The following is a 17347-nucleotide window of genomic DNA, read 5'->3' as shown; positions in this document are numbered from 1 at the left end:
GCTGACACAAACATAACCACTGGATCACTAAACTTGGCAGTTATTCATGAACCCCAGAGGATAAACTCCCCTGAAATTTTCTGAAGGAACATCTTGTAGTTCTGTAGCTATCTTGAAATATTTCCAGGCACATATTTGGGAAGCTACTTCACTCAGCTTCTTACTACAAGCAAGCAAATTAATGGGTAATCTGCATTTAACAGGTATGGTATAATTAAACCGAGTGGCTTACGATTAGCCAAATACACCACCATGTCTAACAAATTTGAACATACCGAATTCAATCTTGACACTGACTGAAGAGTTACTCATATCTTCTTTTTTCCTGTCAGTTCAGGTGCTTTTAAATGCCAGTTGGGAATATCACAGGTTTCCCCAAAAATGTCAGCTTTCCAGTCATAATTACATCTTGGATGCTGAAGTTAATACTAGTTAAAAAAGACAAATTATAGTACCTCACATGTGACTTGAAGAAAGGAAGGAGTACAGTGTCTCAGAGCTGCGAGCATGGCTGCAGACTTATTGTTTAATGAGGGACATTTTGCTCAGCAACTGCCAGCTGCCAAAAATAACCAAGGCCAACTCTCAGTATGCTACCGTTGACCACAATGCAGCTCCACTGCAGACGTGGGCTCTCAAGAACCTTGCCCAAGGACAACAAGTTGTTCAAGTAAGAGTGTTCCTGATTTATTTTTCCTGTGCAAATGCCATAAGCTCCATGCCGCTGCTAAAACCTTTTACACGACTGTAACTACAAAGTCGTTTAAAGGGTAGAGACTCGAGTCTGGACTTTGAGTTTTTTCGGGTCATCGTGCCTAATTAGCACGAGGCAATAAGCCAGAACCTTTAACTTCAGGGTCTCCATTTACTCTGGAAGCGATGTGGTTGGGGACAGCTGCTCTGGGTCTAAATATATTCTGTGTCAGATTTTGTCTTATGTGCAGTACATCAACTGAGTGATTTTTCCACCACCAGCTACCTGTCTGTTGTCATGCAGGTGGTCATGGGTGGTCTGTGTATCTCAGAAGCCCTAACTCACGCAGAGGGGGAGCCAATAAGACCTCCAGTTAAGTGTGCGTTGGTGTGTGTGTGTTTGCAGAGTGGTGAGAGATAGCACAGTTCAAGGATCAATATCATCTTCCCAGCACCCTGTAATTTGATGGATCCAATCGATGGTCAGGGGAAAGAAGAGAGGCACATGTTCAGACAGGCTTTCAGGCCTGTGAGCATATATGGAAATATTTATACATTTTGTATACTACTCGTCTTCGACACGGCAGAAAGTCGGTCAAATACAACCTCTTCACTGTCAATTATCTGGAGTTTCTGGAGAAGCAATGTGCTTTTGAGTCTGTTTTTTTCAGGGCTTTAAGTAACACAACTTCAAATCTAGTGAGGTAGCAGCAGAAGCCAGTATCTCAAAACCTGGGCATATGCAATGTGACTGTATACAACAATAGATACCACTAAAGATTAAGTGAACATGTTTTTGTTAAATTTGGGATAAGAGACATCCTGTAAGGTGACATATAGCTTCACAAACTACAATTTGTGGACGGCAAGTAGTAAAGCAGACAGACTTTAACTGTTATGACAAATAAAGCCTCCCCCACAGGCTGAGTTACAGTATCAGGAAAAAGCTAAGAATTTATGTTTGGCTGAAATAATTGAGAATGGCCAATACAAAACAACAATAACAACAACAACAACAACAACAAACAGGCCTGCCTCTCTTTCTGGTTTATACAAAGAACTATATACCCACCATCTGTGTTTTCCATGTGCATTGTTTATCTAATAAAAATGAAACAGCGAAACTAGCGACCGTCTCTAATGACGTTACGTTGTATTTAACATGCATGTGGTGACAAAGTGTTGCAGACTTTAGTGTAAATCAGCAGCCGAAGAGCTGAAGCTGCCAAAGGTGGGTTTCTCCATTTCATTATGCCTTTGGCTTTTTATCAACATCAGTGTGCAAAGCATTCCCTGTACATGCTTGCTCTCCAGTGTATTCTTGCAGAAAGTATGTTACTACGTCCATCCTGCAACCTTAACATTCCACTCCTGTGTTTTCTTCCAACAACAATATGAACCTTTCATTCCTCTGACTTTTTAAAGAAATATTTTGTATTATAGATGCAACAAAAAGGGAGCAGGAGCCTTACAGGGAACATTTCGTGGCGATCGTGGCTCAAGAGTTGGGAGTTCGCCTTGTAATCGGAAGGTTGCCGGTTCGAGCCCCGGCTTGGACAGTCTCGGTCGTTGTGTCCTTGGGCGAGACGCTTCACCCGTTGCCTACTGGTGGTGGTCAGAGGGCCCGGTGGCGCCAGTGTCCGGCAGCCTCGCCTCTGTCAGTGCGCCCCAGGGCGGCTGTGGCTACAGTGTAGCTGCCATCACCAGTGTGTGGATGTGTGTGTGGATGGGTGAATGATCGTGTAAAGCGCTTTGGGGTCCTTCGGGACTAATAAAGAGCTATATAAATACAGACCATTTTCATTCTTAGGAAAGAAATTAAACTTACCTTTAAGCCATGGTCCCAACAACAATTTAGTACAAGACAAGAGGGCAGCTATGACACTATTAAGCCTAACCTTTAAATCCGCAGTGTGTCGGTCAGTAGTTACATTTGTGTGCAAGCACACGGCCTGTGCATCATGTGAGAGACTGTGAACAATGTCATACTTACTTTTTAGTGGATTACAGTTCTCCAGAATGCAGGCTTGATTTGGATTCTTGGTGCCTTTGCCTAGCTTACAAACTATTTACATTCAATGTGGGTGTGCTATCCTAAAACTTACACTGAACCAAAAAGGATTTGACTCATGCCCTCATATCCTCTTCCTGCATTGCACAATAAGGAGCTTACTTACAGTATATACAGTGTAAATATTGAAATATGTAAGTGTGTGTTTGTGAGAGACAGACTGTAGTAACTCACATTGAGCCAGTATACCAGCCAGAGCAGTCTTGAACTTGTCTTTGGCTTCTTCCATCTCTTTTTCATGCTGACTCTTCTCGCTCATCAGCCGGCGGATGTGGCTGTTGGAGGACTGGATCATGGAGTAGAAGTTGTTGGCGTTTCTGCGGTTAACTTCGCCTCGTTCAAGCCAGGTCAGGAGCACACGAACCGCTTCATGAAATTTGCCGTCATCTGGGCAAGAAAGAGTAAGAGTTACGATTGACACGGAAAAGAAAAAACGTGCTGTACCCTGTACAGTCTCACGAAAGGAGAGGAGGAGTGCACCAAACACCAAGCATGATGATAAAGCAGAGACTTCTCACCTATAATCCCATAAGGCTGAAAATATGCTTTGCTTTCTGGTCACTAATAAATGTTTCATATAATAAACTGTGAAACGCAGGAACATTGTAATATTAAAAACATGTTCTCCTGTACTGACCATATACAAAATAAAAGCAGGGTTAATAAGAGCAAGGAAACATTAAAAGCAAGTGCCTCTGGATGAAAGAAAAACAAATTATGACACACAGTTATATATTTGGAAACAAACAACTTTGTGGACTTCAACAACAGCTAAGGGCAGAGACAAGCACCCATTTATAGGGATCTTGGTGAAAACCTCTATAGGTGTCTTGTCATTAAAAGCAGGATCTGAGTTATACAACTGCCTGGGAGAAACGGCTAAATCCTCTTTCCCCTTTGGAAAGAAAACCTAAATCTGAAGCAATAGTTGGGATAAAAGTTTTCACAACAGCAGCCCAAAGTGATCAGAAACAAATCCTTGGCTAGAACGGCACAGTGCTGGAGTTCTTCGCACCAAAGGCTGGGGAAGGGAGAGCTGAAAAAGACTCACGCAGATGGTTGAGAGGCACAAAGTCACAGCCATTTTGTTATTAGGCAACTGTGACTGAGACCTGGAAGTGTCACTGCTCATTAGTGAAACAAGTTTATTCAGCCAGAAACTCGACAGAAAGCCGAGAACGGGAGAAAGAGCTGAGAAGAAAAAAATAGAGAGGATGAGCAGGGAGGAGAGTAGAAGAGAGAGGACGAGATAAGAGAGAAGCATTTGCTGAGGGGAGAGTAAACTGATATACTGTGTTTAACAGCCGTTTCGTCTTTTGAAAGCAAATTTGTTAGAACATCAGAATTACTTTCTCAGATTTACCGGCTGCAGTTTATGGCTGTTCCTGTAATGTCCTGCTCTGGGAAATCCCTGCAAGCACACACACTCGCAGTACTCAACCACTGTCATGACTTATTATCTACCTTGTCAGTTTTTGGATTGCATGAATAAAGACAGTACCATGAGGCCTATTTTTGTATTCTCTCAATAACAATGTGACAGAAGCAAATGATTTTCTTCCACACATGCGACAGGTTCTTCTCTTCTGCCAATCTGTGTTTCTTATGTTTGTGTTGTCATATCCTGCATGCTTTTCATTGTACATGCTTCACAGATTGCCAGCATCCATGTCTACCTTTGATCTTGTCTCCCAGCTGACCGCACTCGTGCTCAGAGTAGTGGACGATGGGAGGAGGGGATGGTGGCCGGAGGCGATCTTCTTCCATCTTGCGTCTGTGACGCTCCTCTCTGGCTAACATGCGCTGGCGACATTCCCACTCATAGAGGTCGTCTCTGGCCTGTGCGAAGTCGACGTGGAGGCGTCCAGTGTCTTTTTTGTCTGTGCTTGAACCCAAACGGATACGATAACCTAGGAAGGAAACGGAAATTGTAAATAAAAGAGAAATAATGGTCGAACGAAGTAGGAGGCGCTTAAGAGAAACTAATGTGGAGGAGCAGAAGGAGCAACGGTAAACGTACCAGTACAAGTGAACAACTTTGTGCACACAGTTTTTATAATGTGATGTGCAATCTGCTTAGTAACAGCGTGATCACAGGTGTTACATGTTAGCCTAACGATTTCAGAATTTAGTCCAAACCACTGCTACATTTTTCCTGTCTCACAAAGCCTCTGGTTTCATTTGTTACTTCACAGTTCAGAACACGAAGGGAAAAAAGTAGAGGGTAACATGTGACATCACTCGTCACAGAGTAACAGTTACGCAGCCTCCTGTGGCACGTAGACTGCTGCAGCAAAGCAATGCAAGGCATGAATGCTTCTAATCCCGGACATCTGTCAAATTCGTACGTCCTGTTTACATCAGTTTCTTATTAAACCGTGCTCATTAGTCTTACACCTTCTACACTGCTCGAAAAACTGAGAAAAATGATTTAAGTTACACTTGACTGAACTGAAAAGCAATACATTTGAAAGGAGTGACACTCTAAAAAGGTATGTGTAGTCGGTGCCACTGGGGATTTCCTCTGAGCCAACGGTAAAACACTTTCCATTACTTTCAACAATGTGTATTTAGATCCAACAAAATCCAGTGAAGACACTTTTTATTGGGATCTACGAGTTGATTCACCTCCAGCATGCCCTCATCATTACTCTCTTTTTCTTGTTAGATCTCTTGGTTTGAGAAAATATATATGCTGTAGGGTTTGTGGAGTACAGAAGGCCTGCATCCTTTTGGGAATACACAAGGGAGACTTAGAGAGGCCAATTACTTCTCTAGTGGCACTGAAACACCACAATATCCCTCATTACCCCCACTCTTCTCCACACTAGTTCCCACTTATCCCCACTCTCCCCTCCTTACTCAATTTCCACTAATGGCTGGTTGTGGACTGAAGTGAAATCTGGTCCATTTTGTGATTTAATTGCTTCGAAATGATCAAAGTGCATCCAACGTGTGTTTTCGGTCACACGTGTAAGAGTGTGTTTTCCAACTGAGCAAAGTAATGATGTGCAGAGTGATTTACTGACAGACACAACACACTCTCATCAAAGGAAAAATAAAAAGAGGGTGAAACAGTGTTGGATGCCAACAACAACAAACAAAAAAGCAGGAAAAGAAATGAGCGATTTCAGGGTCTCGACTGTCTGCTCCCTCTGCTTCAGGCTCCCAGTCTACTACTGCTCCAATATTTCATATGAGGAGATCTTGGTGTGGGCTGCTTGAGTGGGTGTCATTTCTAGGTAGTGTTTGCACAGTGTGTGTGTGTGGTATTATTTATGGGGGAACTACACAGCTCTGTCAACACTTTAATATATGGACCCCCACTCCCACATCTCACTGTAAGAGTATATGTGGACGAAATCGACGGGTCTCTCATTCAAACCCACACTCAGACATACACACACCTGCCTACCTACCTGCATGGACACACAATAACGCAGAGAATATTCCTGAATTGGGTTAAGAGTTTGGGGGGAGCAGGAACACAGGACAATGTGTTTGCTCTGAGAGATTTAAGATGTCTGTAGTCCAGAAGCTACTGTGGTAATATAGGAGCCTATAAGCCAATGATACATGGTTAGTAGAGGTTTTTTGCCTTCATGGTAAATGGATTTTTTTGGCACCTGTAGTAGAAAACTCCGCGTAGATCTCTTTCCTTAAGTGACTTAATAGAGACTAGCCAGTTTTTGATTTCTGATGGTGCTCAGTCTAATAAAGAAATACGAAAACATTTTTAATAATTGAATGCTCTTCTTTGTGGTATAGCCACAAAGTTTAACCTTGGGTGCTGAAGGTGAATTACAAATGCACTGATCTACTGGGATTTCCCTGTACCACCATCTCTAGATTTTACAGAGAAAGAAAAAAATATCCAAAAGGTCTTTGTTTGTGGGATTTTGAATATTTAACCACTTGATATAAACAATGTACGTAGAAGAGCATCTCTAAACGCACAACACACTGAGCCTTGAAGCAGATGGGCTACAGCAGCAGAAGACTGCAGCAGGTGCCACTCCTGTCAGCTAAGAACAGCAATATAAAGCTAAAATTCACACAGACTCACCACAATTGGACAATGGAGGACTGGAAAAAAACTCTGCCTGGACTGGTGACTCTCGATTACTGCGGCAACAGTAGGGTCAGAATTTGGTGTAAACATCATCTATCCTGCCTTGTATCAGACTGGCGGTGTTGTAGTGGTGTGAGGTAGTGCTGGGCGATATGGAAAAATATTTATCACGATATGAATTATTTTATATCACGATAACGATATATATCACGATATACCACCTGACCTGTGGTCATCTAGAAAGTACGCAGTCTGTAAACAGCAAGTGCTGAGGGTGCAGTCTTTGTTGTGAGTTACCGTAAAGTATGTCGCAAATCCGGGTGCACGTACAGCAGCACCAGGTCGCAAACCACAAGACGGAATTTCTTTGCAAAAATTATCATTTTTTTTATACTTTATCTTCTCTTGCATAAAGTTAAGAGCATGTATAGTGAGAAGACAACACTAATATATTTGCCACAGGCTACTTAACCCTTTAAGACCTACCATAGAACCAAGTCCGCCAGAGCTTATCTTTATGTTTTTACATGCTGTAGTGCCATTTGTGGGAGCATTTCAAGTTTCCATACATCAATACAACCGTTATAGCCCAAATATTAAAAATATGTATGCATTAAGTCCATAGTAACTATATAAATTGCAAAAATTTGTAGTGCAATAAACTACAAAAAATTTAAAATCGTTTTTGTTTTTACATATATTTCTAGTAAGAAAAATTTAAGAGGCTTATCCCTCAAAACTGTAAATACAAAAAAGTTGCACAAAATAGTTTACAACCACGAGAAATTTATTTTGAGTGTCTTCATAGTTTTATTTCTGAGATACACTAATTTTTATATACTGCAGGAAAAATGAAAATAAATATTATAATTATAATTTCTAAGCATCCCAGAAACGATACAGAAAAGCATAAAATCAAACATGACTTTTAAAAACACCAACATAGGCTTATAAGGCCCTTTCGCGGAAATGACGTCACTTCCGGTTTCGGGCAGGTAATGGCGGATGTGCGATAGTTCGTGCTGACGTATATGCCAACGTAGGAAGTGTTATGAACATCAGCAAAGCGTGTTTCTGGAATATTATGCTTTTGTTGCTGCAAGTGCTTCTTATGCAATTTTTGCAAAGCTATATGTGGAAGGAAATCGTGACCTAGGGCAAGCTGATGGCATTAGATGTAAGTACGACTCCGGTTTCACATGCAAAAAATTTTTTTTTCGCTACCTTACGTGGTTCCAGTTCTACAGGGATTTAAAAATAGTTAGGTAAAACGGAGTTTGCCTGCTCTGACCGGTTGTAAAGGGTTAACTATATATTTTATGTAATAATTTATAAAATTTGGGTTAGAAACGATAGAAGACACTTTTCTCTCGTCCACACGATACATATCGTCATATCGCCCAGCACTAGTTGGAGGGATGTTTTCTGGCAATCCATTGTTTCAACACCGCAGCCTGAGTGCTGCTGCTGACCATGTCCATCCCTTTATAACCACACTGTACCCATCTTCTGATGGCTACTTTGAGTAAGGTAACATGCCACGTCACAAAGCTCAAACCATCACAAACTGGTGTCCTTAACATGGAAATTAGATCACTGTACTAAAAAGGCCTCCACAGTCACCCCATCGCAATCCAGGAAAGCACCTTCGGGTTGTGGTGCAACTGAAAAAATCTGCAGCAACTGTGTGATGCTATTACGTTATCGTCATGCTATGTTAACATGGAGCAGACTCTCTTATGAATGTCTCCAGCAGAATAAGGCAGTTCTCATATCAGAAAGAGGGCAGGGCTCTAGAGTGCGACCAAATTGGTCGCAAATGCGACCAAATTTTTCAGTGGTGCGACTAAAAATAAATATTTGGTCGCACAGGTGTGACCAACTGTTCCGGTAACAAAAAAAAAAATCTCTGTAACTCTCCGTGTGGTCAACAACAGACACACATTATGCCCCTATCGTGGACTAAACCAATCAGAGATAGTCAGGGGCGGGACCTCTCTGATTGGCCGTGGTCCAGTTGAAAGTGCAGGTGGAAGAGAGAGGTGAGTAGCTTGAATAAAGCGATATCAATTCATTAACGGATTCCACACAAAGACCTAAACACGGAGCGGACCCAACACATCAGAATCAGCTTCGTCTTTCTCGGCTTTCTCACCCGACGGCCTGAACACGGACACGCTGTCGGAGCTTAGCGATTCTTCGGGTCCGCGCTGTGTTTACGTCTTTTTGCGCTGATTCTGAGCTGCAGGTTTTGCCTCTCTCCAACCAAAATTCACCGAGCCTGCAGCAAAAGAAGCAGCAAACTGCGCTTCACATTTGATCAATGTCGTCATGAATTCCCTCTGACTTTTGCTGTTTTGCTTCCACCACGATAAAAATCACACTTCCTGCACAGCTCTCTCTCTCTCTGTACTTCAGGAACAGTTTCCCGTCTCAAATCTGTTTTCTGCATTATTCATTCGCTTATTACCCACCAGTCTAGCGTTGTTTACAGCGCTTTTTCTTTTTTCACTTAAATGACCTCGGACAAGAAAGCCTAATTTCTGCTGTTCAATACTGAAGAAATTTAAATTTCTTAAAATTATGCAAAATTGCAGAATATTTTTAAGGTTATCTGCTATAAAAAGCCAGACCAGGAAAATCTCCTTCATGTTTTCCTGTGTTTTATTCTCAGTTACTTTCACACAAAGGCATCTGCTGTGATTTTCACAATTCTGATGAAGTCTCATGTGTATCAGTACTGATAAATGATCAGAATTATAATATTTCTGACTGTCTGAGGCTAAATTGAATCAAATCAGGACTTTGAGAACCGGAATTGAATGGATTATAGAAATCAGTGATGATACTCAGCCCTAGTGAGCAGCCTAGGCCTGAGAGAAGTGGATGTACTGTAGCTGTGGGTAATAAGAAAAGATGAAAAGAACTATTGATAACTTTTTTGTTAAGTTAAGGCCTGATCTGTCTGAAATTCATAGCCAGTGCTCTGACACGGTGCCATCAATATTTGAATGCTGAAAAAGCACATTATATGCTGCAGTAAATGCACTGCCCAAGTGTCCCCTCTCCCCACGGCCTTTCAGCAGCAGACAGCAGCAAACAGGTCGTCAGAGGAGGCCAAGATGATGATTAAGTTTTTAACATTTTCTACAATATTGACAAAGCACTTTAAGCACAAGTTTGTTAGTTAATAATTTAGAAATTAATATTGTCTGTATGGACTTCCCCCCCCAAAGAAAGTGCACATGTAAAACTGCGGTGTTAAGCGATGCGGTTGAAAAATTTGAGTGCGCCTAACTTTTGTGCCGGTACGCCTAAATTTTTAAAGTTAGGCGTACCGGTGCGCCCATGTCAAAAAGTTAGTCTAGAGCCCTGGAGGGTCAAACATGGTACCAGCAAGGTTTACACAGCGAGTTGTTTTAGCAAAGGTCTTGATATTTTCTGACAGTTGTTTTGTTTGTTTTTGGTAGGCATTTTACCAAAGCACTGAAGTGCTCAATGAAAACACGGATGGCAGCAGGACATCCACAAGCTCACTTTGTGATTCTTTAAGTGGTACTTGAACTACAGAAATTCACACCACTGCGTTTCATCAGTAAGGCCTTAAACAATAAATAAAATTAAGGCTTTAGATTTGCGACCTCTTACCTGACAGGAAGAGCGCCTTGTCCACAGTTGGCTCCTCCGCAAATCTGATATGGCAAAAGTTCTTCTTGCTTTTGCGTATGGCTGTGATATCGCCACACTGTCCAAAGACCTCCATGATGAGCTGCTCTGTGGCATTTTCTGGCAGACCACCGACAAACACAGTCTTACATCCCGGAGGGCGGTCTCTGGTTGCCGGAGGGGGCAGGTCTGTGACAAAGAACAGCCATGTGTAAGACATCAAGTTGAAATATAAATACGAGGCTGGAAAAACTAACAACTCTAATTAGTCGACAGCATTTCTTAATGTTTGCAGTTCAAAAAAGTCCTCTGCAATGTTTCTTAAACTTAAACACAGGCAACCCGAGAACAATTCAGGTAAAACACTTTATTTTGAGCATGAATTTTGCTCCTTGTGAAGATGAAAACAATACAAGCAGCGGTAACCACTGATTGGACTTTGCCAGAGAAAAGTGGTTTTCTTTAAAATTCATTGCAAGAAAAAAACAAAACAAAAACAAAGTAACAAACAGAACTATTATCAACAGCACTGCCTGAAAAATGAGGGAAAATGATTAAAAAACCTTTCATCACTTTGTAATAATAACATTTTGTTCAGCTTTTAATCGAATAGGTGTTTATTTTGTCTTTTTTAAGACATCTGTGTATTAAACATGGAGACAAGTCAAAACTATAGATGAAAATAAAGCAGAACTGCAGCCAACCATAAAAATAAAACCTGGATTATCATGTACAATAAAAATATCCATTAAAATAAAGAGAAGAGAAGACCATTGGTGCTATGAGAAATGCAAAATTTTAATAAATAATTATAGCATAATAAAGGATCCCATCACCAAATAAGCAAGACTGACAAAAGCAAATGCAGCGTAATAGCAGGGCATTAATGAAAAATCCATTTTAGAAAAAGCCTCTACATTCAGACTGAGAATAATGAGGGCCAGATCACAGCAACATTAAAAGAGCAAGATGGCATCTGTATATAATACAAGCAAAAACCAAATTCTCAGGGTGATGCTGTGCATTTTCAGTGAAGTCATTCTAGAATAGAGCACTCATGACCTAAAAAAATTATGAAGCTTAATCATATCATTAATGAATAATGACCTCTTTAAGCAAGAGTTTTTTTGTAAGAGAAACTGAAAAATCAAACCCTCCCATCCATGAAAATGAAATTCTGTTGGCCCCAAAGTGACAGATCTTTTAATGTGAAGGGTCCCTCGCACTGCAGAAATCACTTATTCATCACAGATGAATGTTGACTGATTTAATCTCCAATAGCTACGGCTTCTCATCCATGATGAATATGATTAGCGTGGTCTACGAGAAGTGAACCAGCTAATCAGTGTAGTGCAGAGGATGCTGTATTTCTAGACGTCTACTAGGAAATCTCTGCAATGGGGCTGAACCTGGTTGGATACCTGAGATATAGGAGGAAGATTGGTCAGGATATAGGTGTTTTTAGTCGTAGATTTCAGTAGTGGCATGAAACGAAAAACAAAAAAGTATTTTTTCCTAGTAACAGCTGTTAAGAAAGAGTCTAGCAGCACCCTGAGTTTCCTATTCTGCCTTCTGGATCAGTCTTTAAAGGATTCATCTGTTGACACAAGTGCACACATCTAGAGTGCAGTCAGAAAAAAACTCCCCTCATATTCTCATTATTCTCATATATGCACTGGTGAATACAATTTCAGATTCACGTTACACATGGTTCATGTTTCTTTATATTTTGTTTTGTCATTCAACAACCAAACAGTCTTCCACTGATGCTTGTAAAGCAAGAACTCAAACTTTAATGAAAGCTCTGGATTCAATGCAGCACAGGATTTGATAAAAGAATGACGGAGAGGACGGCACGAGCTGCTGTGTTCTCAGCAGGGTGGCTCATCTCATGCTCAACAACAAACTAGACTGGTAGTGGACTCCTGATGCAGTTTCGGTAACAGTTTAGGATCATTATTAGCTACTATGAAACACTAATGCCTTATTCTCGATCAATAGCCTCCTACTTAACAATAAGGAAGAAAGTCGTCATTAATAAGTTATGTTCTTATATATGTTGTTCTATATATGCTCTTACTTTGTGCTGTACCACAAGAACAGGCATTCTTCGTTCTGCAGCCTCAAACATTTAAACATGTTATTTGGTTACGTTTAGACACCAAAATGACTTTTTGGGTTAAGTTTCAAGGTTAACATATTTACCTGAGGTTTTCTCAATGCTCTGCGTTGTTTTCTGTTCAATCGCTGATTACAGTGAATGATAACTGCCTACTAATCTCTGCAGGCAGGTTTGTAGGGCGATTAGCCTGTTAAAGATCATTCCTATGAGACTCACGAGAACTGATAACAGGAACTCAGTGGGCATTAAACATCTGGATTGGCTGTGCACATAGATAATCCTGCACAACAAAAAGCTCCGTCAGCTGAAAACAATGATTGTTTCGTAGCCTTGAACAATTGCAGCCTCTTTCAACTGCTTTTCAGAAAATCTCTGAAGTGGACGAGTATGAAATGGGATCGTTCTACGTGTAATGACTTCTTGTTTAACTGGAATAAACCCTGTATCATTTTAATGTGTTTACGGTGTTACAAATAGAATAGATTTTATTATTACTTGGTTCTGGGGAGGCAACTTTATACCAGACAGTAGGAAGCTTTAATTCTGAGCTACTTGGAGACTATTAACACTTGGAGGTTTTGTAAAAGTTAACATCTTACCATATTTATTTTAAATAATTAACCACATGCTATTTGGGGAGCCTGACTATTCGCGAGATACTACTACCTTAGAAAGTCTATACTAAACAAAGCATACTGAACATGTAATCATGTAAAATTTCATTGCTTACTATTAACAACAAGTAATTACTGACTGACCTAGCAGATGCACAGCATGATCATAAGGAACAAAGGTGAAACAACTGGTTCATAATATCTAATAAAAAGCCAACCGGCTATGCACTTGGACACAGTTTAAAGCCAAGCCCTGGTTTGGCAATAATAAACAATATATTGCTAACTGTTACATTATTTAGTTATTATAAGCACAACAATATACTACAGCATCATGTAACACACAAAGAAAAAAGTTAGGGGAAGGAAGTTTAGTTGTGAAAACATAACGATCCAAAGTCAGAGTTTTCTTTTGGCTAAAAAGCTTTATCAGCTCATAATCCCCTGCTGTCAGAACTCCTTGTACTTGCATGCAGCACTGTTAAGAGCTGCAAACAAACTTTATGTCTCTGAGCCGGAGCCAGCACCATCTCTTTCTTTTAATTTTTCCCCCTGTATCTCTTCTACCTTTACACACAGGCTCCAACAACCCATCCCTCCCCCTGACTCTCCTTTTCTTTAAATGCGACCGTTAAAGCAAACATCGTCTGTTTCATTCCTTGACCTCTAGAGTTGGCGGATTAGACTAGTTTTTCAGTTGAGATGGACAGAAAAAGTAAAGGCAGAGCAGAAAAAGCTGCGATAGCACAGAAACGCTTTGTTGGCAGATGCAACAAAGACTTCCAAATTAACTGACCTTTTCGGTCCACGAGCGGCCGATGGAGCAAGGAGGACAGAGAAGGGAGAACAGGTGCAGTGCAGAAATAACCTAATGTGACATGCTGTAAGTTATCTAAAAAGAATACAATGGAAAGTCTTGGGGGTTTTTTTTGGCCTAAATCTGTGAATTTCTGTGTATCTTTTAAAACTTAGCAGGAGTGAAATCATTTTGCAATCCCCTCGGCTGCCTGCTGTGCTACTGAATCGCACTGTTTATCACAATCGAACATTTTATGCAAACGAATTAGAAACAACTCTCTAGATGAGCTATTTGTGACTTCCAGATTACAGTAAATACACGATATCAGAGGATATCAAAGCATTTATGAACAGTGCATGTGATTGCATTTTATGCAAATATAATGAGCCAGTGAACCTGAGGCTAAGGAAGCATAGGAAGAGGATGGATGGAGCAGCTTTTGCAGGATCTTTTGTGGAAATCATTTGGGAAATCATACAACACAAATGACTAAAAAACATTCTGTGTTTTCGACAGTGCACACAAAGGAAAGCAGGAGAAACAGAAAATTGAGCAGACGGCTAAATGGAAGAGACAAAACAGAATTTTAGCAGGCTAGAAAGTACTAATAATATAATAAAGGACAAACCAGTGGCTCAAAAATTACCCTGTGATTTTCTCTTGTATTAGACCAAATTATTCTGCACATACAGTTTCATGAATGTGGCTGTAAAGCAAACAGACTGGCTAATTTTTAGTTCAGCCCTGTCCCAATGGCCTGCTCTTCATATGACCACCCAGTGGTTTGCTACACTGTCACAGGTTATTGTAATCCATCAGCTCGACTGACCAGACACCCTTTCATGGTCTGAGAAGATGCCACAGAGAGGAAGCTTTGTCCCTCAAAGGCCAACAGTTTACAAGACTGTGGTGTGAATAAGGCACGGCGGGACCGCAGATCGTCATTTTGAGCCGTCTTTATTTGCTGCGGCTGCAGCTCACAGGCTGCCAGCCGCACATGAACCGCACCACAAAACACTCCACCAACCCCTGAGTCCCGTGTTTTAACACGGCGGACGTGATTGCGGATGCTGTGCAAGTGCGTCCGCACGGCCCCGCAGACCACGCCCCACCACAAAAGACAAACTACAATCTACACACATTCAAGTACCTATGTTTAGCTGATTCTTGTCAGGGGTAAACTAAGCCATGTGCACGAAGAATTACGGTGAAAAATGGCACAACTGTCTCACAACTGCACACACTGCGATCTGCACATCAGTGTCTGTTTGCTTTTGTTTGGTTTAATCGGTTTGCTTACTACTGTCTGAATAACTGGTTGTTGCAAACACATGAAGCACTGGCATGTACAATGGGGCCCTGCTTATGGCGCGCAACGCTTGCGCGAAATGCATCAAAATCAATAATGAGCCAAGAAACTGGGAAAAAACAAACAAACAAACCAACCAAACATTTCTGAGCATCCTTCCTAAATATTTTATACTGTATGTGTTCATATGTCGAACTGGTACACACTGCAAGAATACTAAAATCTCTTTAAAGATAGCTATACAAACTCTTCTCTAACAACATCCTCAGAGGGTTGGATAAGAAAAACAGTTATCAAGCTTTGAAGTGGGTCCATAGGTCCAAATACTGGGAGCAAAGCCTTTGCAAACCATTTACAATACCACCGAAGCATTATATAGTCGACCAGGCAAAAGAGGCAGTAGAGAAGGTGAACCAGTGATCAATGCTGAATTGAGAGGGTTTGACTGAAGTCAAGAGGGGGGACGCATTGAGAAGAAGGGCTTGATGAGGATGTACGCTGATTGTAAGGTTATGCACACTGAGAAGACAGAAGAGCGAGAACGCACAAGAGCTGGGGGAGGGCTGAAAGGGTTGTTGTTGCTCAGCTAAAAGGTCAGTGAGCGAGGATGCTGCATGCGGTGTCAGGTTGAGTGTGTGCAGCTAGAGGGTAATGACTACTTGTGATGGACACCATATGCAACCTTGTTGCCAAGATGCGAGTACTTTCCTGTGATATTTGCTTAACGCCTCAATGCAGCTAATGCCAGTGTTTGCTTCGCTGTTACAGTTCAAACCGTGAGCAACATTAATATGGCTCTGGTTCCAAGCAGCAGTCCTTAGTTACTGTAACAGTGATTCATGCACATTCCATTAACAGCAAGCTTTATACTGGCTCAATGGTGAAGTATAATCCAACTGTATTATATGTTCTCTGGGTAAACACATGACAAAGACTTCAAATAACTTCATCTCCCAACGATTTGTCCCGGCCACCACTATTTTGCATCTCAAAGCACTTTTGACAGCATGCAGTATGAAATAATGATTCAGTGCTATCAAAATGTTCTCCTCTCACTCACCCGTCAGTTCTGTCATACTGGGAAGACAACACAGCCTTAGCGAGACAGATGCTGACAAGATCCTATTCTCAAAAATAAAACACCACTTTTTGATATGAAAGACTGGGTAAACTTTCTTGCCTGTTAAATAAAAGCTGATACAGTATCCGGTGCAACTGTGCATTTAACTATCTGACAGTATTGACTTAAATAAAGCGGTTTTCTACCGTTTTCTGCACGTCAGACTCTCTTTAGCTTCAGAGGTCTCCAGATATATCCCCACATGCCACGCCCAGCCCTGTCCTTTAGCTGACTGAATTTTTCAGTCGAGGTGAGATAATCGTCAATGACACCACATATAAAGACGTGAAATTAATAACACTGATCCTGTAACAATGATACCTTTCAGGCTTGGAATGTAATAAGCAGCAAGCAAACAGACAGGATTTCAAGTTTGTGTTGGAGACAGGAGAAAATGGGTATGTGTAAGAGTTCAGGCAACTCTGACAAAAGGCCAAATTGCGATGGCTAGACGACTGCTCAGAGCAACTCCAAAATGACAGGTCGAAGTTAGTAGCTTCAGAAAGGTTATCAAATGAAGGACAACGAGTGCTGTGGAGTGATGGCTGGCCCGTGTGGTCCAATCACATACACAAAAGCAGAAGTAGTGTAAGTGTAAGATGTGTCAGAACAGAGTCCACTGCAGTTTACTGTGTAAAGGTGATCACTGCCCATGCCTTAAAGCTCCTACAAGAAATGTGAGCATTACACTTAAGACCACAGAACAACAGCAGGAAGAGACCAGGTTTGACTTATCATCCATCTTTTACATTATAGTGATCGCCAGATGTTCACACCACATCTGGTAGAAGGGTAATTTACATAGCAAAACCTCCCAAAGAAGAAACAAGACAAAGAACAGCGTTACGTTTGCAGTCTGTTAGATATGCTGGCCTTGCCTC

General features: G+C 41.2%; 1 protein-coding gene across 11 annotated transcripts in view; it reads right to left on the bottom strand.

The window, feature by feature from the left end:
• enox2 (ecto-NOX disulfide-thiol exchanger 2) overlaps positions 1–17347 on the bottom strand; it is a 192161-nt gene that overhangs the window by 25388 nt on the left and 149426 nt on the right. For all 11 annotated transcript variants that reach the window (XR_015130404.1, XR_015130406.1, XM_086300899.1 and 8 more), the window contains 3 exons: positions 10485–10691; positions 4441–4674; positions 2939–3151 (listed from right to left, as the gene is read on the bottom strand). Coding sequence is in view for 9 of the 11 variants with exons in the window: in XM_086300899.1 (XP_086157025.1) it covers positions 2939–3151; positions 4441–4674; positions 10485–10691 (654 nt within the window). In the remaining 2 variants the exon portion in view is untranslated. The remainder of the gene's footprint in view (positions 1–2938; positions 3152–4440; positions 4675–10484; positions 10692–17347) is intronic.

Source organism: Aulonocara sp. 'chitande type north' Nkhata Bay, linkage group LG2, assembly GCF_057382095.1.
Source record: "Aulonocara sp. 'chitande type north' Nkhata Bay isolate Kocher_YH1m ecotype deep benthic linkage group LG2, A_spYH_male_GT1.1, whole genome shotgun sequence".
Lineage (NCBI taxonomy): Eukaryota > Metazoa > Chordata > Actinopteri > Cichliformes > Cichlidae > Aulonocara > Aulonocara sp. 'chitande type north' Nkhata Bay.
Note: the sequence above shows the minus strand (reverse complement) of the source record. Positions and strands in the feature narration are given on the sequence as shown.